At 43.7% G+C, this 27899-nt stretch overlaps 1 protein-coding gene across 4 annotated transcripts; it reads right to left on the bottom strand.

Annotated features, from left to right (window-relative positions):
* On the bottom strand, positions 1-27887 carry DHDDS (dehydrodolichyl diphosphate synthase subunit). 4 transcript variants are annotated; one of them, XM_080656205.1, is made up of 9 exons: positions 27782-27887; positions 27177-27294; positions 24100-24216; positions 20599-20741; positions 16343-16459; positions 14819-14920; positions 9088-9202; positions 6287-6394; positions 1-2317 (listed from the first exon to the last, which is right to left on the bottom strand). In XM_080656205.1, exons 2-9 carry the CDS (start codon positions 27237-27239, stop codon positions 2078-2080), a joined length of 1005 nt encoding a protein of 334 aa, XP_080512331.1. In that variant the 5' UTR covers positions 27240-27294; positions 27782-27887; the 3' UTR covers positions 1-2077. The 4 variants fall into 4 exon arrangements, with proteins under 4 accessions (XP_080512331.1, XP_080512333.1, XP_080512334.1 ...); XM_080656207.1 differs by having other exon boundaries at positions 7-2314; XM_080656208.1 differs by having other exon boundaries at positions 7-2314; positions 27697-27808.
* Between the last annotated feature and the right edge of the window lie 12 nt (positions 27888-27899).

Here is a 27899-nt window from a genome sequence, read left to right as displayed (position 1 = left end):
GTGATGGCAAAAGGGTTCTTCCATTGGCTCCCCTACCCCACATGCCCCCAAAAGCTAAGGATCCTGGAGGTAGCCAGGTGCACCTGAGGGAAGGTAGACAATTGCAGCAGCAAAACAAGGTGTTCTTCTGTCACACTGTTAGCAAACAAGTTTTACATCTAAGAGTTCTTAAATTCCTGTGTGACACAAGAACACGATCAATATCCTCAAGTGGGGGCTTAGCTCACGGGTGGGAGGACATTTAAATAGGTTCCACCTAGTTTATTGAGGCAAGGGTTGAAGCTGGTTGGTACAAATATCTGTAGAAAGCAACCACAATGCGGCCAAATCAACTATCTGCATCCCCTGCTCCTGCGCAGCAGAGGCCCCTGTCTCTTCTTTCCACCTCTACAGTGCTCCTGGGGCATCCCCTGCCCATCCGCTCTGCGTACCTTTCCCAGAATACAGGACCTCAGGACAAAAAGAGATACTAGCCCAATTAATCACTTCTGCACCCCAATCATATTAGGGGAAACCCAGAAGAGACAAGACTCAGCCATGCTCACAGGGCAGGTTCCGCTTGCTGCCTCCAGTCCCATTCCCTTAATTGTAGGGCTCTGCGTTATAGCCCCATAATTCATGCCTCCCTAATTAAGGCTGTCAACTGCCCCATTGTAAAGATGCAAAATGCACAGCACCTGCTCTCTGGGAATCTTGTGCCAGGTGTGAGGGAGACTTGCCAAAGGGTGCATCAATCCAATTCTCAATCGCAGTGTCTGCCATTTAAACTTGATTCTCTTGTACCAGGTATTTAGGCAGAGGAAGGCGGAGAGACCAGAGTATAGGAAAGTCAGGGGTTGTTAGACTCTACCCCCGAGTATACTGGCAGCACTGCTTGCAAGACCCCAACCCTCCCCTAGAGGGAGGTGGAGAAACAGTTTGCAGAAAGTAAAATGGGAAGACTGGAGTAGCCATTGGTTGGTATTACTGGCTGGTGCTGGCTGCTCTGGGGCACCTGAAGCAGAGTTGTGCTCTTCAAAGGCACGAATCCTCTCAGCATCTATGCAGTGAGGCCTGGCAGGAGAGGTAAGTGAAATGACACAGCTCTTGACTCAACCCTCTTCTTCCTTATGGGCAGCCATGCCCTCACAAGCTGACACTCTGACATGCTAAGAATAAATGGTCTCAGGGCCTATTTAGGAAGCCAGGCCTCAAAAGACAGGAGGTGGGAGACAGAGCCTGAGGTGGTGAGGGCAGGAGACAGTGATTTGGGAAGTGGTTCTTTCTGTGTTCTTGGTTCTGATGTGTTCCAGGCAAGAGGCCTGTGCTGGACTAGATTCACCAGGGCCTATGAGGCCCTTCTTTTACCCTGGAGCCTGGCCCCGAGCCCTGCAGGAGGAGGAGGAAAGCTTGTGTGGGCTTAGTCGACAATAGGTAATTGGATTGTAATCACCCGCCAGGCTTCTGTGCCATTGGGGGCGCTGAGCCTTTCAGTGAGCAATCAGCACTGCGTGGTGGGAGGGGGTAGAGATTCAATAGCAAATCCCAGGTGGAGAGCCAAGGGGGAGGACCAGCAGATGGGCAAATTTTCTTTCCATCTTCCTTGCCCAAATGACGCTGGCTGCCCATTAGCTATTTACCAGCAGATCTGAGGTGGAGCCAAATCTTTTGTGAAAGTCGGATGGAAAGCTAAGATGGATGGGTAAAGGGTGAGGGTCTGGGGAGACCTCTTCCCCACAATTGGGTGTTGAAGGATGTGCTGGGGGTGGGGGGTGGGGAAGGAGGAGTGCATCTAGAAGCACAGGTAGAGGTGGCAAAGGCGGAAGGAGCCGGCAGCAGAAGACCTGGCGCTCCCTGCTCTCCAAACCTATTGGTGATGAGAGCTACATTTAGTGTATTTGTTGGAGACTCGTCCTCAACACTCCCAAGGGGCCACTGTCCCAGGCAACCCAAAGGTATCTATGGCCACCATAAACTGGGCTCCCTGCCAAGCAAAAGGAACACAATTCATCAGGAGGGAGGTACCCTTCAAGAAAAGAAAGGGGAGTGGGGCCCTAGAGGTGGAGGGCAGGACAAAGTAGCAGGAGGCCAGCCTCACTCAGGCTGATGCAGTGCCCAGACGTGCCAGCCAATCAGCCCGCTTGAGTTCCAAGGCCTGCAGGAAACCTTGGACTCGCTCTTCCCGTCTGGCTGAGAGTTTGTGCAAGCGTGTCCGTCGGAGCTGGGCGTCCCCACTGGCCTGGAGCCCCTCTTGCAGCAGCTGCTCTGTCACTGCAGCCTGGTCCCTCTCCAGCTGCTGCCTCTTCCGCTCCTCTGCATACATGTCTCGGGCCTTCTGCTAAAGAAAAGTGGGAGTTGGGGGAGATCACTGGGGAGATCATTTTTGGGTGTGGGTGGGGCACAGGGCAGGCCAAGTTAAGTAGAACAGTGGGAAAATTGTACAAGATTTGGAAAGGTTAGGCAATAGGTGTGTGATGGGTGGTGACCATGTTGTACAGGGAGGGTAGTGGAAGTTCTAAGTCCATCTTGGTTTGTTTTGGGTGGAAGCATCTGTATTTCTTGAAATTCTCAGGTTTGCACTTAGGGAACCAGAAAATATGGATGGATCTGATTTCTGGTTTCCCCAGCTAGCTTTGTGGCTTTGAGTAAATCCTCTCCTAACCTCATTTCTTCATCTGTAAAGTGGGGGGCTGTGCCTACCTTGAAGAGTGATTTTAAGGATTAGAACTAATATATGCAAAACCCTCTCTAGCATATTAGCAGGCTTTCAAACAAACAGCAATTTTACCGTTATTACTATCCTCTACTGTAACGAAGGTTCTATTTCCTGCTTGGGGCATATCCATGGCATCATTTCCTTTGGTTTCCCAGGTCACCCTAAGGGTGCCATTCCCCTAATTCTTTAAGCTATTTTTTCAGAGTTGGGCTCCAGACTTGTCTACTGTATGGGGACCAGCTGATTCTTCCAGCAAATGACCTTTCTGTTCAGCACTCTTAAGCCACTTATTGATTTCTGCCTAGTAGAGTAAGTATTAATGTCCATAGTCCACAATCTACTTTTCCTGTTAGAAAATAAGCCCTTGAAGGTTCCATTGAGCCCTCAGGGCTCCTGGAACTCGCTCTGATATCAGGTAGGTGATCATACTCCCAGCACACTTCTTAAACCCTGTGTGTCTCCAGACAAATAAATCACAAACTCTTAGAGGGCAGAAACTGTGGCTTTTCCGCTGGCACTTGGGGCATCCTGTGTGTGTGAAATACTAACTGACCTACCATGTGATCCCAGGAGGGCATGGAGGATGGCCGTGGGGAGGGGAAAATCCTTTAGAGCAGAACCAAGGCCCTCTGTTCCTCACTGATGCACTCTGCTTCTGCCACTTTAATGGCTGTACCTCGTGCCAAAGCCCAGTAAGAAACTGCTTTGCTGCCAACTTGGTATCCTATACTCTGGTAACCCTTACCACATAACTCCATCGTATATTAATGTATTTTTGTACATGTCTCTGTGCTACTCAGCCTGTAAACATCTGGGTTGCTGTCTTCATCCTTTAAGGAATACTGTTAAACCTCAGTTCTCAAACGTCTCCCATCTCGAATAATTTGTTCATGGAAGAAATGTCTTGGTTGTTGAACAAAACTTGGATTTCAATCTGACAGCCCTTTCATGCTAACACCTGTATGATCACTCACAGTTTTCTTATGCGACAAACAAAGGAGAGAATTCAAGAGTATGAGTCAGTTTACCACTAAACCTCCTGTTGTTAACATCTTAGGAAATTGTGCTGTGAATATTTTCGTATCTTTTTGCTTTTGTTGCTGCTTATTATTATTATTAAATACATACAGTAAGTCACTATGGGTCCTAAGAAGTTTAGTGATAGCAGCAATGTGAAAAAGAAACTTGTGAGAACAATGATAGAGCTTAAAAAAGGAAGTAAGCCCGGCTAGTGGGCTCAGTGGTTGAGTGTAGACCCATAAACCAAGAACTCACTGGTTTGATTCCCCGTCAGGGCACATGCCCTGATTAGGGGATTGATCCCTGGTAGGGGGTGTACAGGCAGCAAATGATCGATATTGATGTTTCTCTCTCACGGATGTTTCTATCTTTCTCTCTCTCTCCCTTCCCCTCTCTCTAAGATCAATAAAAACATATTTAAAAAGAAAAGAAGTAATTGCAAAGTATGATAGAGGTATTCCCATGTCTAATCTGGCTACTGAGTTTGGCATGGCAAAATTGACAATTAGAACAATTTTAAAACATTAAGAGGCCATCAAGAGTGCTGATGTTGCTAAGGCAGTGAAAGTGCTCACGAAACAATGATCAAAAGCAATTGAGATAGATTAAAATGGAATCATTTGAGGAACTAGAATGGATTATTTCAATTCACATTATTTCTAATGGGAACTATATTCAGTTTTCAAAAAAATTGCTTCTTGAACAGCCTTCCAGATCGAATTAAGTTCAAGAACCAAGGTACCACTGTCTTCCATGTGCACAAGCACTAGACTCTTGCAACAAAGCTAGAAAGGTTCTTTCTGTTGGAGACAGACATGGAGGTTGAGAATAGGAAAATGATTTGCTAAATGCCTCTTAGTAATAAAAGTTTACTGCATAAATGAAAATTCTGGAATATTCTCCTCTAGGTATTCAAGGGTACTCTTCTGCTATGATAATGAACTCATACGTGGAGCTATGAAGACTAAAACGGGCTTGAGAAATTGTCTTGGTCAGGAGAAACCATGGGTCCTATGTACCTGACCTTATGTGGGGATAGGGAGATGCTCAGGATACAGTCTAAGCAACCATGTACTTACAGGCTGATTAAGACCCAGATCTCTACACAAAGTCCCATACTATAGGTAGGATGTAGTAAGGGCCATCAAGGAGGCAAAGAAAAGGCCATGCAGCCCAGAGGACAGAAAAATTGTGGCTATGAAGGTCAAGGAGCAGTGAAACCTCATGGACAGGCAATATTTGAGCTGCTCTTTAACCAATGGGGAGGAATTGGATAAAGATGGGGTGTGTATGGTCGGGGGAGAATATCAGGTAATGAACAATGAGCAAAGACACATGAAATTGATTGAAGAGCTTGATCAGGCCAGAGTGAGTCCTCCTGGAGCTCTGGGATTCAAGAAGTTCATATCCAAAGGACTCTCACCTCTAGGCCTAATTCTTTAAAAAAAAAAAAATTTTTTTTATAAGAGTTTTATCTGAGCCAAATGCTTTTGTCTAAGCCTAATTCTTTATCTACAAAATGGGGATGACAGTATCCACCTCACAGGGTGGTTTGAGGAAAAATGAGATAATATAGGTCCAACCTGGTGCCTGCTATTAATGTTTAGCTGTTCTTCTATCAGTACCACTTGTGGCTATGGGAAAATGAGCTATGTTCTGGCAGGACAGAAAGGATGTGGCCACCCAGCCACAGAGGGAAGGAATACAGAGCTGGTTAAAGCTGCTCTATGAAGCTCAGACTTCTTCCAAATAGCAGCCCCAGTCTGAGTGCTGGGCAGGGAGGCTCCAGCTAAGGCAAAGCCTGGCCCCTATGTGTCAGGAATCAGCAAATCAATGTTAGGATGATGGAGTCAGGGCAGATCCTAAAGGATCACTTTAGACAAGGACACTAAAGGCTGAAGGGACTTGGCCTAGGTCACACGGTGGGTTGAAGTTCCCTTGGTGTCTCCACAAAGGTGGCTTCTTGAGATGAGTAAAATAAGAAAACTCACATGAAAACACCTAAGTAGACCCTCAATATGTTAGCTGCCACCACCACACACACACACACACACACTGCCATTATTATTAAGAGTCCTAATCAGATGTAGGTGACTCGGCCTCCTAATGAAACCTGCTTCAAGATCTGGTGATCAAAGCTAATACCTTCAGGGAATAATGGCCTATCTCTCTGAGAAGTCTTTCCTGGGTTGCTGTAGTAAAGAAATTAAAGACTTGTAATTTGAATCTAAGTTCTATCTCTTACTGGTTGTGTCCTTAATAAGATCATTTTGATTTGTACATTTGCACAATTGGGGCTAATAATATCTATCTCATTGGGTTCTTGGGAGTATTAAATGAAATAGTGCATATAAAATATTCACAGTGCCTGACACATAGTAAATACACAGTAAGTAAAAGCTACTATCATCATTATTAACATACTTATTAGCTGGTGTCTGATATATATCTAGTATATGGTCAATCAATGCTCACCTTTTCTTCCATCCCCTCCGTCAGGCCAGCCCTGAAGCATGCTTTGGTTCCTCTAGAACCATACCTGATGAATGCTATGGTTCACCTGGAACTAACCTGAAGCATGCTATGGTTCATCTGGAACTGCAGGATGGCTTCACAGAGGTTCCAAAACATGTATTCTGGCCACAGAACAGGCTGGAACACCAGGCAGGAGTGGGAGGTCTGGGAAAAGGGTAGGAGGAAGATAATTTAGTTTAGTAACATGTTGCTGGGCATATCCCTGGGCAGGGTTCCAAAGGAGGAGGAGGCTGAGCAGGACCCAGAAATCCAGAGATGAGATCGTACAGGCATCCTGAGCTGCAGCTGCTGCCACCAACCCTATTCACTCACTAATAGGGGAGGAGTCATCTGAGGCAGTTAGATCACCTGCCTGTAGCAAGACTGAACTAAAACACTACCAGCGGTCGGCAAACTCATTAGTCAACAGAGCCAAATATCAACAGTACAACGATTGAAATTTCTTTTGAGAGCCAAATTTTTTAAATTTAAACTCTTCTAACACCACTTCTTCAAAACAGACTTGCCCAGGCTGTGGTATTTTGTGGAAGAGCCACACTCAAGGGGCCAAAGAGCCGCATGTGGCTCGCGAGCCGCAGTTTGCCAACCATGGCACTAGACCAACATTTTCACCAGGATTTTTCTAGGAGCCAAGTTTAGGACTATGAAATAACATCTGGATTATGTTATTTTGGCTCTTGGCCCTTAGAGGTCATCTGGGAGACACACTGTCTGGTAAAGTCAGCAGTGAACAATTGGTAGCTGCCATTGTTATTTTTAAAAAAATATTTATTTGGCCCTAGCCTATTTGGCTCACTGGATAGAGCGTAGGCCTGGGGACTGAAGGGTCCCAGGTTCGATTCCGGTCAAGGGCATGTACCTTGGTTGCAGGCACATCCCCAGTAGGGGGTGTGCAGAGGCAGCTGATCGATGCTTCTCTCTCATCAATGTTTCTAGCTCTCTATCCCTCTCCCTTCCTCCCTGTAAAAAAATCAATAAAACATAATATATATATATATATATATATATATATATATATATATATATATATGTTTGTTAATCCTCACCCGAGGATATTTTTCCATTGATTTTTAGAGAGAGTGGAAGGGAGGGGGAGAGAAAGAGAAACGTCGATGTGAGAGAGGTATTGGTTGCCTCCTGCACACGCCCCAACCAGGGCCGGGGATCAAGCCTGCAACTGAGCCCTTGACCGGAATCGAACCTGGGACCCTTTAGTCCATAGGCCAACATTCTATCCACTGAACCAAACCAGCTAGGGCTGCCATTGTTATTTTTAAGAAGCAGAATGTGGCACAGTGGTTCAGAGCATGAGCTCTGGGGCCAGGCTACCTGGCTCTCCCATTTACCTTCTATTTGACTTGAGGCAAGTTACTTAACCTCCCTGGGCCTCAGTTTTCTTCATTGTAAAACTGGGCAATAAAAATACTTGGTTTTTAAAGTACTATGAAAATTAAACAAGTTAATGTACAGAAAGCAGTCAGAGCACAGAGCTGGATGAACTTTAATAACCTCCACTGATGTGAGAGTCCCTTTGGAACATTCCTGACAGCCCCTGTGGGAGACCTTTAGGGCATCCAGGAATTCAGTGCCTTAAGGGGGATAACTTTAGTTTTCGGATAGCTTGTGATGCGAAACCAATGCCACCTTCCCTGGAACTTCTACCATGGTCTCAGATCTTTTCTCTGGAACAAGTCTGTTTCTTCTTCAAATATCTGAAGGCTAAGTTAGAGCTGCCTATTATTATCTGTTGCCAAGGTTGTAATGACTTGTTCACTTTGTCTTTGCCAACAAACCATAAATTTTAAGATAGCAGGGATTATTTCTGACTTGGTCACTGTAACATTCCCAGCACAAAGCAGGAACTCAATCTTTTTTTTCCCCAAGGGAAACAACTGTCATCATGCTTCCCTTTTCAGAACACTATCCTTCTCTCATTCTTTGTAAGATGTGAGTTCCAGATTCCTTGCCATCCAGGTTGGCCTCTTCTGGTAAGTCCTCTAAGTTTACCAAGTAGTCTCTTAAAACTCAGTGCCCAGAAATAAACTTTCCAGACATGATCTGACCAGCAGAGTAGGCCACAGAACCATAAGCGGCACATTATACTTCATTCAATATAGCCAAATACTGAAAGTATCTTCAGTAGCTAAATCTAGTTATTTCACTTTTAAGACTATGGACCATTAGGATTTCTAGAATTTTATCATGTGAATTGCTTCCAAGCTGAGTCTCTCCCTCCAACCTCTCCTTAAACAAAGACTTTCCCTGTGATGTGTACCTAGGAGCCGTTAACAAATGATAGAGACTTTTGAGCAAAGGCAAACTTATTTGACTCTGAGCTTTTGGGGGACTACCTACACTGGGGGAACTGGCCTGAGAGATAGTGGGCCCCTAAGAAACAGTTTGCATTTAGCTTATATCCCTGTGGACTATGCTTAAATAGATGCAGCCCTTTATTCTGAAGGAGACAGACAAGTAACTGCAAAGCAAGGTTCTATCCCAGAGGAGCTGGGTACCAGGGCAGGAGATTATACTCAGGAACAAGAGTCAGAAGTCCAATTCCTTGAACATGGGCAGGGGTGAAGTTTTCATCGCAGTTGACTAGTCTTGATTTTTGTCCTCTAGGAACGTTAGAGAGTAAGAACACAGGTTCTCATGGCCAGGGATAGATAAGGAAGGGATTGCAAACATTAACATTTCTCCAGACTTTAGGTCTCCTCCCCCACAAGGTTCTCTGTGCCTGCATGGCAGGAAGTGGGGATGAGCCCCTCTAATCCATTCTGTGGGTGCAATGCAGTTTTCAGTTAACACTAACAGAACGGTGGTTAGAAACTACCTACCTGCCAGAGCAGGAAGTCGCTGAGCCTCACTTCCCCAGAAGTCCGTATCAAGATGTCGGGATTGGGAGAGTGGTTGGTATAGAGGCACTTATCAAGCAGAGACTCGGAGACATCACTAAAGTGAGTAGAGAAGAGACAAAGGTAAGCACACACCTCTTTTTGGATTTTTCTCAGGGTGGCATAAGGCCTCCCAGATTACAGAATATCATCAAATATATTAGTCAATACTACCTAGTACACAGAGGCCCTCAAAAAATGCTTAATAATTAAGGAACCTGAGGCTCAAAGAAGATGATTAGTTTGCCCAAAGTCATTTAGCCAAAGGCCTAAAACCAAATGCACCCACTAGCATGTGCTGTCTTCACTTAAAACAACTTGCTTTTGCCTGGCCAGTGTGGCTCAGCGGTTGAGTGTCGACTCAGGAACCAAGAGGGTGCCTGTTCAATTCCCAGTCAGGGCGCATGCCCGGGTTGTGGGCTAGGTCCCTAGTAGGGGGTATGCAGGAGGCAGCTGATAGATGATGTTTCTCATTCATTGATGTCTCTATCTCTCTATCCCTCTCCCTTCCCCTCTTTCTAAAAATCAATGAAAACATATTTTAGAAATACTTCATTTGTAAGCCAGTAGAATAGTGATAATTGACAAAGTGTAGTAAGTACTTTCATTTTGTTTTAAAATCTTGTGGGTTTTTTTTTTTTAATTTAAAAAATATTTTTATTGACTGGTACAATCACTATGGAAAACAGCCTGGCGATTCCTCAAAAAATTAAGAATAGAGCTACCATACCACCCAGAAATCCCTCTCCTGGGTATATACCTGAAAAACTTGAAAACATGTATTTTCAAAGATATATGCATCCTTATGTTCACTGCAGCATTATTCATAGTGGCCAAGACATGGAAACAACCTAAGTATCCTGTGATAGAGGACTAGATAAAGAAGATGTGGCATATACACGCAATGGATACTACTCAACCATAAGAAAGGATGAAATACTGCGATTTGCAATAACATGGATGGACCTTGAAAATATTATGCTAAGTGAAATAGTTCAGTCAGAAAAAGCTAAGAACCATCTGATTTCACTCATATGTGGGATATAAAACTGAAACTTGTGGACACAAACAGCAATGTAGTGGTTGTCAGAGGGAAGGGGTGAGAGGTGAAGGGATCCTAATATATGGTGACGGGAGAAGATTTGACTTTTGGTGGTGGCCACACAGTGCAATTTACAGATCTTGTAACATAGAAACCCGCATCTGAAACCTGTATGATCATATTAACCAATGTCACCCCAATACATTTAAATAAATAAATAAATAAATAAATAAATAAATAAATAAATAAATAAACAAAGCAAAACAAAATAAAACAAAACAACCCAGCCAACATGGCTCAGTGGTTGAGTGTTGACCTATGAACCAAGAGGTCACAGTTCATTCAATTCCCAGTCAGGGCACATGCCCAGTTGCAGACTCAATTCCTAGTCAGGGCACATGCCCAGTTGTAGACTCAATCCCCAGTGTGGGCATGCAGGAGGCAGCTGATCTATGATTCTCTCATCATTGATATCATTGATGTTTCTATCTCTCGCCCCCTCTCCCTTTCTTTCTCTGAAATGAATAAAAACATACTTAAAAAAACAAACACTGCATCGACTTTGGAGGTAGATATAGTTGACTGGAGTCCAGGCTGTTCCATTTAACAGCATACATTACTTTGGGGGGGGGGGTCAACTAACCTTTTTAAACCTTAGTTAATTGAACTTATAAAATGGGGCAAATAATAGTCACTACCTTATATGAAAATGAAATGAGAATATGTGTAATAAACTCTTGGTCTAGTACCTACCTCATAATAAGATCCAATAAATATTAGTAACTTTTATTTTTATATTGTATTTTTGTTCATGTTAACTTTCCTATATATGGCACTCGAAGTACACCATCTATATATATAAAAGGTTAAGCGACCGGCTGACCATTTGACCAGTAGCTATGATGCGCACTGACTACCAGGGGGCAGACACTCAAAGCAGGAGCTGCCAAGCTGCGGTGACTTGGCAGAGGCACCCAGAACCAGAGAGGAGGGAGCCTGATTCTGGGGTGCGTTACCCGAGAACTTCCCTCTCACAATCCGGGACACCTCGGGGAATGTTGGAGAGCTGGTTTTGGCCCAATCCCCACAAGCCAAGATGAGGGACCCCACCAGTGTATCGGGCTTCTAGTAGTGAATGAAAGAGCAAGGCCCTGGAGCCAGGTTGAAATCCTGGCACCAAGCTTTGCCAACTAGGTGGGCTTGAACAAGTTACTTAACTTCCTTCTATCTCAATATTCTTATCTTAAAAATGGGGATAAAGCCCTAACCGGTTTGGCTCAATGGATAGAGCGTCAGCCTGCGGACTCAAGGGTCCCAGGTTCGATTCCGGTCAAGGGCATGTACCTTGGTTGCGAGCACATCCCCAGTGGGGAGTGTGCAGGAGGCAGCTGATCGATGTTTCTCTCTCATCGATGTTTCAAACTCTCTATCTCTCTCCCTTCCTCTCTGTAAAAAATCAATAAAATATATTAAAAAAAAAAATGGGGATAAAAACAGTATCTACCTCATAGCCTCTAATGGGTTAAGTAAAATAAACATATATGGAGTACCTGGCAGATGCCTGGCAAAGAGTAAATGCTCAGTAAATGTTAGCAATTATTAGTATTATTAACACTGTTGTTTTAAGAGAAACACAGAGACCTACAGTGGGTCAAGTGACCTGATCAAGGTAACACAGTGACAAAGAGTTTATTAACTATCCTTTATGCTCAAACTGATCCCTTTTCTGTAATTCCAGATTCAAAAACCAATCTAACATTAATGTTTAAAAATATATATATACCCTGGAAGAAAGGAAAATAAAGAGATGGATGATGGTAATGAGAGAATAGAAAGGTTATAGCTATTGGAAGGGTAGAGCCTAATTGTAATTAATTCACTAACTGTTATAAATGCAGATTTGTCTAAATTTAAATAATGTAAAGAGCACTGCCTCAGGTCCTGATTAGACCAGTCTTAGCTGAACACCAAGCTTCCTGAGCTGGTGGGTGGAGACATCAGACTCCTTACACTGGTGACCCTGCCCAGCCTACACCATGTCTGCATGACCAACCCCACATAGCCAAGTCAGTAAACCATGCAGGGCAGAGAAAATGGATATGGGAAAACCTGCTGGACAAGAAGCAGAAAGAAGATAAAGGTCAGTAGTTATTGGAATGTGGTATGAGTATTTTAGGAGTCAAAGATATATGACTGAATTTAGGAGTCAAGATCAGAACACTAGTCTTAGGCAGGAATGCATATTATATCTGTTTGCTAAATAGCTTTCTTTCTAGCATAAACGTTTGTCCCTTACTATTTTTTATACATCCTTTATTATTGTTTTATATATATATATATATATATATATATATATATATATATATATATATATATATAAAATTGATTTCAGAGAGGAAGGGATAGAGAGAAAAATCAGTGATGAGAGAGAATAATTGATTGGCTGCCTCCTGTACACCACCTACTAGGGATTGAGCCCAAAACCCAGGCATGTGCCCTGACCAGGAATCGAACCATGACCTCCTGGTTCATAGATTGATGCTCAATCACTGAGCCACACCGGCCATGTATACCTTACTATTTTTAATATACAGTTGACATATTCCACATATAAGTAGACCTGCATAGTTCAAACTCGTATTGTTTAAGGGTCAACTGTATTTTCGAACCATGGTTAGGAATCCAAGGTTGTGGAGGGCTGACTGTAATTATATATGGATTTTCAACTATGTGGGTGGTAAATGGCCCTAACCCACCAACACATTGTTGAAAGATCAACTGTATTATTTCACTCACACAAAAGACTATATGAAATGTCAATTATAAAACACAATATTATAATGAATAATTATGAAATCACCCCCCATGCCAAGAATTAGAAAATTACCAATAACTTGTTTCTACTTATATATCTCATCTTCTTGCCTGGTCCTAACCCTGACAACTTACTTACTATCTCAATTTTCCCCCCAATAGTTCATTTTAATTTCTTTTTTTAAAAAAAATAGATTTTATTGATTTTTTTACAGAGAGGAAGGGAGAGGGATAGAGAGTTAGAAACATCGATGGGAGAGAAACATCGATCAGCTGCCTCCTGCACACCTCCTACTGGGGATGTGCCTGCAACCAAAGTACATGGCCTTGACGGGAATCGAACCTGGGACCTTTCAGTCCACTGAGCCAAACCAGTTAGGGCTTTAATTTCTTTTTAAAAAAATTTTTGATTGATTTTTGGAGAGAGAAACATTGATTTGTTGTTCACTTATTTATGCATCATTGGTTGATTCTTATATGTGCCCTGACAGGGGATCAAATCCACAATCTTGGCATATGATGCTGTAATCAACACCAATTGAACTACCCGGCCAGGCTGAATAATTTTCAATCCACATCTTAACTGACTTCCTTACAGTATTTGACAGTTTTTCCCACCAGTGCCCAGGCCCCTCCTGACCCACACCTGACCCTCTTTTCTTGGCTTCTGCAATACTAATTGCCTGGCTTTTCTTTCTACCTTTCTCTCGCTCTAAAAATCAATGGAAAAATATCTCAAATGAGGATTAACAAAAAAAAAAAAACAACAAAAGTCTCCTTTTCTTCTTATCTAAATCCATTCTCACTGAGCAACTTCTTGATTTTTAATTTCATTTCCCAGGTAAATTGAATTATACCTCAGAAGGGGATCAGAAAAATTCCTCGGTCCCAAGATCCCATATAACAGAGGTAAAGGACAAGAACTCTGGAATCAGCTTTAAAGATGAGTCCTGGCTCTAGCATTTATTAGCAGAATGACCTTGGGAAAATAATTTCAATGCTGAGCTCAGTTTTCTCATCTATTACACGGAGAAAAGACTCAAGTCTCTCACATATGAGATTAATGACTTAATAAAATACAAATAACAGCCCTAACCGGTTTGGCTCAGTGGATAGAGCGTCAGCCTGCGGACTCAAGGGTCCCAGGTTTGATTCCAGACAAGGGCATGTACCTTGGTTGCAGACACATCCCCAGTAGGGAGTGTGCAGGAGGCAGCTGATCGATGTTTCTCTCTCATCGATGTTTCTGACTTTCTATCCCTCTCCCTTCCTCTATGTAAAAAATCAATAAAATATTTAAAAAAATATACAAATCACAGATTGCCCGGGTTATTTTTTGCTTCCATTATTTTACTATTGCTCTTATTAGTTTAATAATATGAGAGGAATTGAGTAGCCAGGTGGCTTCTAAAGTCTCTCTGAGCTCTAATAATTAGGATTCTATTATGTTGCTAACGATGGACAATTTTCTTTTTGAAAAATACCTGAATCTTGCATAAAACTGTAACACGAGAGACCCAAGAGATTATTCCCCCAACAAACTGCATTCCTGAAAAACAATTTTGAAAAAACACTGCCAAAGAGCCAGGAGGGTATCATTTTTTATCGAATACCACAGAGTTCTACCTGTTAGGCCATTTTTCTGGGGCTTCCTGGTGTGCAGTGAACACAGAGAAATTCTGAGGCAAGGGGACCCCCCGAATCTTTCCACATGCTTGCCTGATTGGACTTCTGGCCAAAGTACATGGCTTAGGAGGGATTTCATGGTTTGGTGCATGCCTGGTTTCCCTATCAGTGACCATGCTAAACTAGGGATACCTGGGATCCAGCAGACCCTGCTCCACTCCCCAGGCCATCTCTCTCACAGCATTACTGATCTCGTGACGGGACGTGTATGCAAAGCAAACGTTCAGGAAACACCTGAGAAGGAAGAACAGAATAATTTACCAAAACAGGACAGAGACTGAGGATTAAAACCACTTATTCCAGAGCACCCTTTCCCTGGAAGAAAACACAACCCCAAATGTTAACCGTAGACACCTCTGAAAGGTCAGATTATGAATTTTTTAAAATTATATATTTTATTGATTTCAGAGAGGAAGGGAAAGAGAGAGAGAGAGATAGAAACATCAATGATGAGAATCATTGATCAGCGGCCTCCTGCATGCCCCCCACTGGGGATCAAGCCTGCAATCCGGGCATGTGCCCTTAATTGGAATCGAACCCAGGACCCTTCAGTCCACAGGCTGACACTCCCAGGGGTCCTCAAACTTTTTAAACAGGGGGCCAGTTCACTGTCCCTCAGACCATTGGAGGGCCGGACTATAGTTTAAAAAATAAAACTATGAACAAATTCCTATGCGCACTGCGGGCCCGGGACAAGTCGGCTGCTAAGCAGGACAGGCAGTGGCACCCGGTGGGCCGGATAAATGTCCTCGGCGGGCCGCATGTGGCCCTTGGGCCGTAGTTTGAGGACCCCTGCCTATCCACTGAGCCAAACCAGCTAGGGCAGATTATAAATTTTTTATAATTTAATTTATTGGGGTGACAATGGTTAACAAAATTATACAGGTTTAGGTACACACATCCACAACACATCATCTGTACACTGTATTGTGTGTTTACCACCCCAAGTGAAGTCTCCTTCCAACACCATTCATTCTCCCTATAACCTCTTCCACCTCCCTCTCACCCCCAAGATTGATTTTTTTCCCAAGTTTTCTTGAAATAAACATGTTACTAGTTTTGTAATAAGACAAGTACTAAATGACTTATTTCCCTTCTAGTCCTCTCCCACTTCTATTACCAACCAGCTTTCAGAGGAAGGGAATCCACTGTGATATTAGCGGTCAAGGGCACGTACCACAAACAAGGAGATCAAAAAGGAAATTTGATGCAAAACAAATGCACTGCCAAGCAGACACTATATTCCAAAGCCACACAAAATGAAGTCTGGATTCTTAAACTCTATTCCCCTCTGCATCTGCACCACCTCCCAAGGTCATCCTATCTGTGGTTAAAGGAGTGGGACAAAAAAAAAAATTTCTTGAAAGGAATTGTCTTCAGAGACAGAGATAAGGCTTGCTGCATTCCCACCCCATCCCTTGGAGGGAGCTGGGGGGAAGAGGTACATGAAATGAAGGAGGAAGAAGATGGGAAACGGTACGAGTTGGTATACACACATACAACATAGTACTGCAGAATCGTCTCTGGTCTGCCTTGCAGATGGAGGAGGTCTCTAAGCATCCAAAACCACCCCCTCATTGTTTCTGACCAAGGATGTCTCCCAGTAGAGGGAGTCAAAAACTAATTCAGGTCCCCAAGGGCAATCCGAAAACTTACTGGTTGTAGTTCTTGGTGGCCTGCACAGCTTGTGCAATCAGCTCCTGGAGATCCAAGGGCAACAAATGCAGATCACCTAGGACCCGAATACATACTCCATGCTTCTGCAGTTTCTCCCTGATTGGGGAAAAGGAGACAGGGTTGGGACACAGCACCTGCTGAGCTGGAGAGAGCAGGGTGCTTAGATGATACTCAATTAGCAGTTTTTGAGTGCTTTCCTGCATGTCAGGCACTGTCCTACATGTATTATTTCACTGCATCCCCCCCAAGAACTCTGAAAGGAGTTCGCCCCATTCTCCATGCTGCAGAGGGAAACTGACACTCAGATAGGATAGTCAGACAGAGACTGCCCAAGATCATACAGACGTCAGTGTTGTGTCAAAATTGAAACCCAGGTCTGTTTGATTTGAAAATCCAAACTCTTATTTTTTTTTTTTAATATGTTTGTTTGTTTGTTAATTGATTTCAGAGATAGGAAGAGAGAGATAGACACATCAATGATGAGAAAGAATCATCAATCGACTGCCTCCTGCACGCCCCCTACTAGGGATTGGACCCAAAACCCAGGCTTGTGCCCTGACTGGGAATCTAACCGTGACCTCCTGATTCATGGGTCCATGCTCAACCACTGAGCCACACCGACCAGCTGAAAATACCAACTCTTTACCACACAGGACGTCGCCTCATGTGTCCTTGTCGGCAAGTTGCATTTGACATATTCTGTGCTATATTTGTCCCATTTTGACAACTAAATAAACTTCTCAAGGGCAGGAGCTGTACTATTGGTTACTTTTGTATCTTCTGGCAAAATATGGTAATAATCGCGACATCTAAAATACTTAATGTTTACTAAGTGCCAGTCAATGGTCCAACCACTTTTCAGACATCTGCACGTTCCATCCTTACACCAACCTTGGAGGCAGATATCATTGTCATTCACCTTTTCCAGATGATGACACTAAGGCACAGGGAGGTTGGGTGATTTGCTCAAAATCAGAAGCTGGTGAGTGGAAAGCCAGAATTTGAACCTAGGGAGTCTGGTTCCAGAGCCTGTCCTCCTCATCTTGACATTCCACTGCCTCTACAGAGCAACTCCCAAAAGGCAGTGAGCATGAACTCACTGTCACCCAGCCAGCTTCTCTACCGGGAGGGTATGGAGAAACTGAACAACTCATGTTTGGGAAATGGAAGCTGAATAACAAGAAGTATACTGTAGAGTGGAGGTATCCGGCAGGTCCTGGAGAACCCTGATCCAGAGCTGAAGGCCACATCCACAGCCAATGCATCCTTTAACCCTCAACCACATTTCTTTAAGGGTGAAACAAGATCTAATCACCTATTTTTGAGAACCCACTGAAGCTACAGTACACAAATGTATACACAAATCAAAGCATACGTGAATAAGAATACCTAGATTTAAGTCCTAGTACCAATACTTATTAGCCAATCTTGTATAACTACTTAGCCTCTCTGAGCCCAAGTTTCCCTCACTCTGTAAACTGGGGTAACCATCCCTACCATAGCCTCAGTATCGGCTTGCATTGAGTGAGAAAAAACACATGAATGTGCTTATTCTCAGGCACCAGGTGCATGACTTGAGCGAAGTCTATAAAGTAGAGATTATTGCAGCCTGGCCACAGTGATTCAGTTGGTTGAGCATTGTCCTGTGTACAGAAAGGTTGCTGATTCGATTTTAGGTCAGTGCACAGACCTGGGTTGTGGGTTCAGTCCCCGATTAGGGCACACACAGAAGGCAACCGATCAATGTTTCTTTCTCACATCAGTGTCTGCCTGTCTATTTCTCTCTCTTTCTTCCTCTAAGCGTATCCTTGTGCAAGGATTAAAATAGTAATAATAATAATAAAGTAGTGGTTATTGCAAAAGCCCTGGTGAGGAACCTGGAGACCTGGGTTCACAATCTGGCTCTACCACTAGCTTGCTGTGTGACCATGTGCAAGCCTTTCTCTTCTCTTCACTAGGGTTTAGCTTCCCAACTGGTGAAGCTGAACTAGGCCAGTGGTTTTCCAACCTTCTTTTAGCCCAGGGGTGGGGAACCGTTTTTCTGCCAAGGGCCATTTAGACATTTATAACATCACTAGAGTCTGGTGCACAACATTCGTGCACTGGGGTGGGGGTTGGGAGGTGGGGGTGGGATCCCTCAGCCCAGCCTGCACCCTTTGGCAGTCTGGGAGCCCTCAGGGGATGTCCAACTGACGGCTTAAGCCCGCTCCCCTGCTGCAGTTGGACATCCTTAGCACTGCTGTGGAGGTGGGAGCCACCACCGCCGCAGTGCTCGCCAGCCATCAGCCTGGCTTGTGGCTGAGCGGGGGAGTGCACTGACCACCAGGGGGCAGCTCCATCATTGAGTGTCTGCCCCCTGATGGTCAGTGCACGTCATAGCACCGGTCATTCTGCTGTTTGGTCAATTTGCATATTACCCTTTTATTATATAGGATTCGCTTACTATAATTCACTTAATATAAATTTATGTTGCTATGAAAAAAGCTCCTAGATTTATTGAATTTTGAGTCTGGCCTGTGGTTGCCTTGGCAGGGCCAGACCAAATGATTTCACGAGTCTTATATGAACTGCGTTCTCTACCCCTATTTTAGCCAAAGTACTCTTCAAATCAAATCATAAACAGAACCAAACCAGCACCTCCCATACCCCATCCCCTCTGGGTTCTTTGCACACCCACTTCTAGAACTCTGGGGTTCTATCTCACATTGTTGGAAAACCACCACTAGGGTTTTTTCTTGCTCTGTCCAGGACTTCGTAACCTAAGACTGTTTTTTCTACTACTGACTGATTAGAGTAATCTCAGTAGCACCTCTACCGCCATTCATTTGATCTTTCAGGAACTGTAAGATTGCCTCCTAATATAGATAACAGCTTAGAGCTGGACTCAGAAAGATCCTGTCTGTCTTGGCTCTGCCTCTCCAATAGCTGTGTGACTCAGGATACACACCTAGACTCCTTCAGTCTTTACTTCCTTCCCTCCTCTTTACAATTGGGGTGATATCTTTCTCACAGGGTAATGTGAATATTAAATGAGAATACATGTTAGGTTCAAGGCCTTATAAGTACTTTAAAAAGCTAAGATTAGTGTACAGTACAGAAAAATTTGAACACCTGGAATATGCCCTCATGCCTCCATCTCCAGCCCCTTGAGTGTGAACTCTGAGCCACAGGGACTCTGCTGAGAACCAGGGAGCAACGTCTGTGGCCCAGAGTCTCACCATCCTAAAATGGACACAGAGAAGCCTGGCTCCTCTCCCCACCACACTGAGTCACACAGGGACAGAAAAGACACAAGTGTTCTAGGCCCAGCTTCACTGGAGCTCTTGGCTCTCTTTTCTCTCATTGCCCTGGACCTGGTATGGGAAGGAGCTGGGCAGAGAATGATTACAATGAAGACTTCTGGGCAGTCTGGCTGGAAAGGGCTCCATACTTTGAAGCAAACAAACTCTCTCAATCTTCTGTGTCCCTTTCTGGCTCTGCTCCCTAAGCTTAAACTTAATAACTGCTAACAGGGGTAGTGATGCTTCCCCATAAAGACCTCTTATGGATCATCCCATGCCTCCCAAGAGAATATAATAACTTTTTAGAGATGACTGACTGCACAGCAGAAAATGACTTTTTCAAAGTTTCTCTCACTCTACTCCCCTGGCCACAGCTTATTGGTCTTGGGGTGGAAATGTGATCTAAGGTGGGCTAATGAAAGGATCCAGTTCATTCTGGGCTATTCTCGTGAAGCAGGGAAAGCAGGTCTGTACAGAGAAGGAAATGTACAAAGAGACGCTACCTAATGGATATCAATCCTGGTTTCAGTTTTGCTTGAGGCTGGTTTTACTTGTCCTTGAATTCTGTGAAATACCTCTATATCCTCAAGTAAATGCTCACTTTGGAAAAAAACAAAAAAGAAAAAAGAAAAACTAGCTTGTCATATTTGCCACTCTAGAGATCTGACTAACATTGAAAGGGTGCAAAGTTCCTTAAATAAGCCCCAGATAAGAGAGCTGAGGGATATTAGCATAATCAATGGACACAGATATTGGGGCAGTGGGGGCTTGTCCTGGGGGGTGGCAGGGACTGGGGAGGTCAATCGGGAAAAAGGAGACATCTGTAATACTTTAAACAATTAAAAAAGAGAGAGAGAGAGAGAGAGAGAGAGAGAGAGAGAGAGCGAGAGAGCTGAGGGTTAGGGTAGGCTGGAGGTCCTGGAGGAACACCCTTCCCCACTAACAGCATCTTACTGCTCTTCCAGCAAACGGCCGAACTTCTGCCGGGCCATATCCATTAGCCCGTCCACTTCACTTTTGGAGCGTTTGAAGTTCTCAATGCTGAACGCGTACACCGTCACCTCTCGGATGCCCAAGTTCAAACACCAGTGCAGAGTCTGAGAAGGGAGAAGACAAGGAGCTAAGGTGCAAGGAAGAGTAGGAAGGGAAATAAGAGATGCCTCGGCCCTGACTCAGAAAAGCATCAAGCTAGGATAACACCAATGCTTCTGTCAGAATAGTGAACTAAATACGCAGAAAGCCACCACGTGAGAACCAAAAAATGTGAACTTAATGAGTACTACTAGGCTGATGCCACTGTGGTCTACTGGAAAGAACTCTCCACTGAGAGAATAAAAAACCAGGTTCAAGTCCTTGGCTCCATCATGCATTTACTATGTGAGTATAGGCGAATCATTAACCTTTCTGGGCCTAAGTCTCCTTGTCTGTAAAAAGAGCCTGGCTAGCCCTAGCTGGTTTGGCTCAGTGGATAGAGTGTTGGCCTGCGGACTGAAGGGTCCCAGGTTTGATTCCAGTGGAGGGTACATGCCCGGGATGTGGGCTCGATCCCCAGTAGGGGGTGTGCAAGAGGCAGCCAATCAATGATTCTTTTTTTTTTTTTAATATATTTTATTGATATTTTACAGAGAGGAAGGGAGAGGGATAGAGAGCTAGAAACATCGATGAGAGAGAAACATCGATCAGCTGCCTCCTGCACACCTCCCACTGGGGATGTGCCCGCAACCAAGGTACATGCCCCTGACCGGAATCGAACCGGGGACCCTTCAGTCCGCAGGCCGACGCTCTATCCACTGAGCCAAAGCGGTTTCGGCCAATCAATGATTCTTATCATTGATGTTTATACCTCTCTCTCCCTTTCTCTCTGAATTCAATAAAAAATATACATATCTTTAAAAAAAAAAAAAAAGAGCCCAGCTGGCATGGCTCAGTGATTGACAGTCGACCTATGAATCAGGAGGTCATGGTTCAATTCCCAGTCAGGGCACATGCCCAGGTTGCAGGCTCGATACCCAGTAGGGGGCGTGCAAGAGGCAGCCGATCAACTATTCTTTCTCTTCATTGATGTTTCTATCTCTCCCTCTCCCTTCCTCTCTGTAATCAATAAAAATATATTAAAAAATAAAAATGCAAATAAAAAGAGATTACAATCCATCCCTCACAAAGTGGCTAATGAACAGTATAAAAACACAAGGTATTATTACTCACAATGTAACTTCATTATTCTGGTAGGCAGAGAGGCCAATGGGTTATAAGAAAAAAAGCAACATTTGAGTCTGCAAAGGGTTTTCACATATGCTATTTCAACTGATTCTTCAAACAACCCCCTGAGACTGGCATTATTGTTTTCATACCCACTGTATAGATGATAAAACTGAGGCTCAGAGTTTTGAAGAAATGTGTCAAAAAGTCCACAAGCTTTTATATGAACAAAAACTAATGTATAGTGATACCTCTTTAGCTTTGTTTCTTTAGTTCTGTTTAAATGTCTTCTACCCCCTACCTTTAACCTCAAGGTTCCCTGTCTTAACACTAATCCCTTCATAGACATACACACAAACCAACTCATTATCACCTTAGGAAGATCACCAGTGAGAACCCTGATACTTGAGTAGGGTCAAGCTGGACCTTACAGGGTCTTCGCTGGTATCCACCACTGACCTCACTCAAAATAGATGTCAAAAGGCTGCTTGCCTGTGGAGTAGCCACTCTGTCTCAGTGCTTCACTAATAAACTCTCTTTCACTTAAAAAAAAAAAAAGAGCCCTAACCGGTTTGGCTCAGTGGATAGAGCGTCGGCCTGCGGACTGAAGGGTCCCAGGTTCGATTCCGGTCAAGGGCATGTACCTTGGTTGCGGGCACATCCCCAGTGGGAGTGTGCAGGAGGCAGCTGATCGATGTTTCTCTCTCATCGATGTTTCTAACTCTCCATCCCTCTCCCTTCCTCTCTGTAAAAAATCAATAAAATATATTTTTTTAAAAATAAGAAAAAAAGATGCCAATAGCAACAGCTTCAATTTTTTGAGCACTTCCCTTACGCCAGGTTCTGTGCCACATGCTTTTCATTTTACCATCTTGTTTAATCCTCACATAATCTCCTGAGGTAGGAGTTATTGCTCTGCCCATTTTGCAGATCAAGAAACTAGGGTAAGAAAAAGGGAACGACGTAACTCCCTGCAGGTCAGAGAGCCAGGAAGTGGCAGAGCAGGGGTGCCAATGAGTTCTGAGTGACTCCAGAGCTTAAGCTCCTAAGCACCAGGCAAAACTGTCTCTTAATTAGTCACAAAAGAGAAGCTGGGGTCAACAAACCTAAAGACCTCCACACAGTATTAAAGAGAACCCCACAGCCACTTGCTCAAGGCAAAAAATATCACTGCTCTAGCATCAGGCCATGTTCTTGTGCCAGGAAGCTAGAGGCCATGTTTCTACTCTTCTTAAAGTTAGTTTCACAAGCATTAACATATTCCGATCTTACTGTTAGACTCAATGTTTTCCAATCTGCAGCAGATATTAAGAACCATAAAATATTCATGACCTTTGCTTAAAGTGATGTCCCTTTTGGCACTTTTCCCAGTTTAAGCACTGAAAGAATTGTGTCCTGAGAAACCCTCAGACTCAGGCAAACTAGAAAGACCAGTCACTTTACTATTGCTCCAGAAATGTCACTTCTTAGAATTTATTCTAAAATAGTACTATTCATCATGTCCAATAATAGTGGAGCAGCTAAACAAATTGTCGGCTCTTTATGATGACAACAGGCTCTACAGTCATTAAAATGTGTAGTTAGAACCCTGACCAGTTTGGCTCAGTGGATAGAACGTCGGCCTGTGGACTAAAGGGTCCCAGGTACGATTCCGATCAAGGGCATGTACCTTGGTTGCGGGCACGTCCCCAGTAGGGGTGTGCAGGAGGCAGCTGATCGATGTTTCTCTCTCATCAATGTTTCTAACTCTCTATCCCTCTCCCTTCCTCTCTGTAAAAAATCAATAAAATATATTTAAAAAATAAATAAATAAAATAAAATGTGTAGTTAGAAAGGAGATATATAGACATATATATATATATATATATATATATATATATATATATATATATATATGCCTAGAAAAATAGTTGCCAAAATGTCAAGTAAAAACAAGGTTATTGAAGCTATAGATGGACTCGGATCAGGCACAGAAAAAATAAACTGTTGATGGGTTAAAGGTGGTGAGAGATGGCAATTTTGTTCTTATTTCTAATATTTTGTGATGTGTCTGGATGATTCAATTTTTTATTAATGTTGATATAAGACCTGTAGCTAGCAAGCAAGCAATAAAACAAACAGCTATAGAAAACACTCTCAAAAAATAAATAAAAAGCAAAAAAAAAAAACCACTCTCAAACCACAGCAAACTCAGGTTTTCTAGCTATAATCCAATTTTCCGCACTGTTCACCTTGGGTTCTGCCACCCACACCCACCTCAGCCAGCTTGTTGAAGCCCTGTGAGTGGCCCTCCTGATGCTCCACTTGGCACTTCTTGGCATAGCGACGGTTCCCATCCATTATAAATGCAACATGTTTGGGTATTGGGCCTGCCTGTGAAGTAAGAAGACAAATGGTGAACACATCACATACTCCTCAAAGATAAAGGAAGACATTACACCCTGAGCTGAGAGGCTTGAGCTAGATGATAAAAGCCCTGAGGAAGGGAATTGGGTATTAAGCAATCTACTTACTTATTTGTTTATTTTTAAAAATTGATTTTAGACAGGGAGAAGGGGGGTCAGGGGGGGGGAGAGAGAGAGAGAGAGAGAGAGAGAGAGAGAGAGAGAGAGAGAGAGAGAGAGGAACATTGATGTAAGAGAAATACATGAATCAGTTGCCTCCCATATGCACCCCGACAGGGGACTGAACCCGCAAAGTAGGTATGTGCCCTGACCAGGAATCAAACCCAGAACCTTCTGGCGCACAGGATGATGTTCCAACAAACTGTGCCACACCAACCAAGCCTACTTATTATTATTTTAATATATATTTCTATTAATTTTAGAGAGGGAGAGAGAGAAGGGAACATCAATGATGAGAGAATCATTGATCAGCTGCTGCCTGCCTGCCCCAGTAGCCTGAAACATGGGCATGTGTTCTGACCGGGAATGGAACCATGACCTCCTGGTTCACAGGTCAATGCTCAATCACTGAGCCATGCCTGCTGGAACAAGGTTACTTATTTTTATTTATGTGTTTATTAAGCACTTATTACATGCCAAGCACTGTTCTAGGCTTTTAATACCTCACCTTAGTCTTTTTATCATACAAAATCTATAAAGTATATATATAGTATTAGCTTCATTTTACAGGCGAAAAAACTGAGGCTCAGAGCAATCAAGTAACTTGCACAAGTCACACAGCTAAAAGGCAAAGTGGGGATTTAAACTCAGGTTTCGTCAGTCTCCAACTGGAAGGCCCAGGAAGGATATTGACAGTGTGGTTGAATGGAGACATTCACTCCTCAGCTCTACCTGATTGCTGACACACAGAAACGGGGCCTAATATTGTTAGATCTTCTAATTTTACCAACGATGCCATTACTCAGGAATTTTATAAAAAATTAAATGTCAGGCCCTAGCTGGTTTGGCTCAGCGGACAGAGCGTCAGCCTGTGGACTGAAGGGTCCCGGGTTCGATTCCAGTCAGGGGTACATGCCTGGGTTGTGGGCTCGATTCCCAGTAGGGGGCCTGCAGGAGGCAGTGGATCAATGATTCTCTCTCATCATTGATGTTTCTATCTCTCTTTCCTTCTCCGTTCCTCTCTGAAATCAATAAAATATATTAAAAAAAAGAAACTAAAAAAGCAAAGTTTAAAAAAAAATTAAATGTCAGGAGCCACTTCAAAGCAAACAAATGACATTTTGGGGGCCAAAGAAAACTTGGTATCTGGCTCACAGCAGCCTTTTGTTGTCTACACAGCAAAAAGTCACTCCGTGGCCTATTTTCGACACTGGAAGGGCTCTTCACAAACTGCTTCCCCCACACCTCTCCATCATTTCTACTTTTGTCTCCACATGTAACCCTTTTTTAAAAAAATGTTTTTATTGATATCAGAGAAAGGGTTTTTACATATGCTATTTCAACTGATTCCTCAAACAACCCCCTGAGACTGGCATTATTGTTTTCATATCCACTGTATAGATGATAAAACTGAGGCTCAGAGAGTTGAAGAAATGTGTCAAAAAGTCCACAATGAATCCATTATATGAACAAAAACTAATGTATAGTGATACCTCTTCAGCTTTGTTTCTTTAGTTCTGTTTAAATGTCTTCTACCCCCTTCAATGATGAAACATCAATGATGAGAAGGAATCATCAATCGGCTGCCTTCCGCTCGCCCTCTACTAGGGATCAAGCCCACAACCCAGGCATGTGCCCCGAGTGAGAATCAAACTATGACCTCCTGATTCATGGGTCATGGGTCACACCAGTGAGCCACACCGGCTGGGATCCACACGCAGCCTATAAAAGAAAGGCCAATCAAGTCATGCAGCTTGTTCTTCCCAACATATGACTGCAATGGTTGCCTGAGGAGATATTTCCATATCTTGGCCTGCCTGAGTAACCTTGGTATTTGTGTGTTAGTGTGTGAGTGGGTATAAGGCTTACTGACTCATAAATTCACTGCTACCCACTACTTGACAGTCTGTGGCTGAAAAACAAATCCAAGCTGACTAGCTTCCATCTCAAACCTATCATATGCAGAGTATATAACATTGTTGTGAATCTTAAGAGAACAAGCTGAGGGAAGATTTAGGAAAGCAAGGGAGAGTATAGGAAATAGAGGGATCGCAGTCTTCAAATGGCTAACAGTCAGCCCCCGTAAGAGTAGTAATGAAGAACTGCTATAGGCTTTCTCCCTCTCGGGAGCATGCCCACGCCTTTCTGTCCGTCTTCTGCCCCAGGCGCAGGACCTTTACCCTTCTCTCTCCTAAGCTCCACGGACCCGTGCTTTCGCCTCTATAACTTCCTTCCTGAGCCCATTTCTTCTGCTGTTCACTTCTGCCTCTGTGACTTTCCAAATAAACTTTCTCTTATAGTTTGAAAAAACACATGCACCTGCAAGACACTGAGCTTAAATGCTTTCTCTGTATGTTTCACTTAATCCTCAAAAAACAACATGTAAAGTCACATGGTTCATAAATGATAGACTAGGTGGACTTCTGTTGTTGTTTTGTGTGTTCCCAAAACCAAAACACAATCATTACAAAGAAAGATTAGTTATTTTCTCTAAATCCAGACGATAGCATTAGGAATAATAGTTAAAAGTTTCAGGGAAATAAATTTCAGTTCTCCATAAGGAAAACCTATTAGTCTATGCTGCTCAATGATATTAGGACTTGGGTTTCCTGAAAATGTGAGTTAGGACAATAATCTGGCAGAAATGTAGACCTAGAAGTTACCCTACATTGCTAAATTCTACTCAGCATCGTGGATTACTCAATTTGAATAACAGGTTATGATACAAGATTACACAACTGACCAGGTCAACTGGTGCTGTGGGCTCACCTTTATGATGTTGGCACAGAACCGCTCCCACAGTGTCAACTGTCCTTCTTTGATCCATGACATAGTTCTTGCCCGAGCGGAAGATAAGCCCAGAATAAGAAGATATCAACTGGGTAACCTTGGATAAACAAGAAAGAGAAACAGAAGTCACCAAGGCTTGCAAACAGCTACGGCTGACTTGTAGGGATTCACCCGGGCAGTGGAGAGCAGCCAGCATTAGAATCCAAAGACTGGTCTAAGCCTCCCATCTTTCACCACCTGGAGGTGATAAATAAGCCAATGAATGGGACCTTTGGGGCTGAGGGCTTTCCCTGCTTCTCCTGGCTTCGTGGACCTTCTTCCCATCCCCTTTTCCTCGGCATGTGCACTGGCTTTTTCGGAACCTCTAAGTCTGCTTCCTGCCGTATCACAGTCCCTACACTCCGATCCTTCCCCGCTTCCTCCTTCTCCAACTTCCCCCAGGCCGTTTCCCACTCTCCGCGCCCCCACGTACTAACCCCTTTAATTGTCATCCCGTTACCTCCTACCGCAGGGGTCTCCCAGTTATTTATCCCCTCACTGGTCTGTCCCCTCTCATTCCCATGGCTGCCTCCCCGTCCAGTCACCTCTCCTCTCGTCAGCCCACAGAACACAGAATCTGCTCGGCTCTGCCGGCGCCTTCCAACTGCCCCAGAGGACGGACACTTCACGACGTGGCGCTGGAAGATGACGTCATCGCCGAAC

This window comes from Plecotus auritus (genome assembly GCF_963455305.1).
Source record: "Plecotus auritus genome assembly, chromosome: 2".
In the NCBI taxonomy this organism is placed as follows: Eukaryota; Metazoa; Chordata; class Mammalia; order Chiroptera; family Vespertilionidae; genus Plecotus; species Plecotus auritus.
Note: the sequence above shows the minus strand (reverse complement) of the source record. Positions and strands in the feature narration are given on the sequence as shown.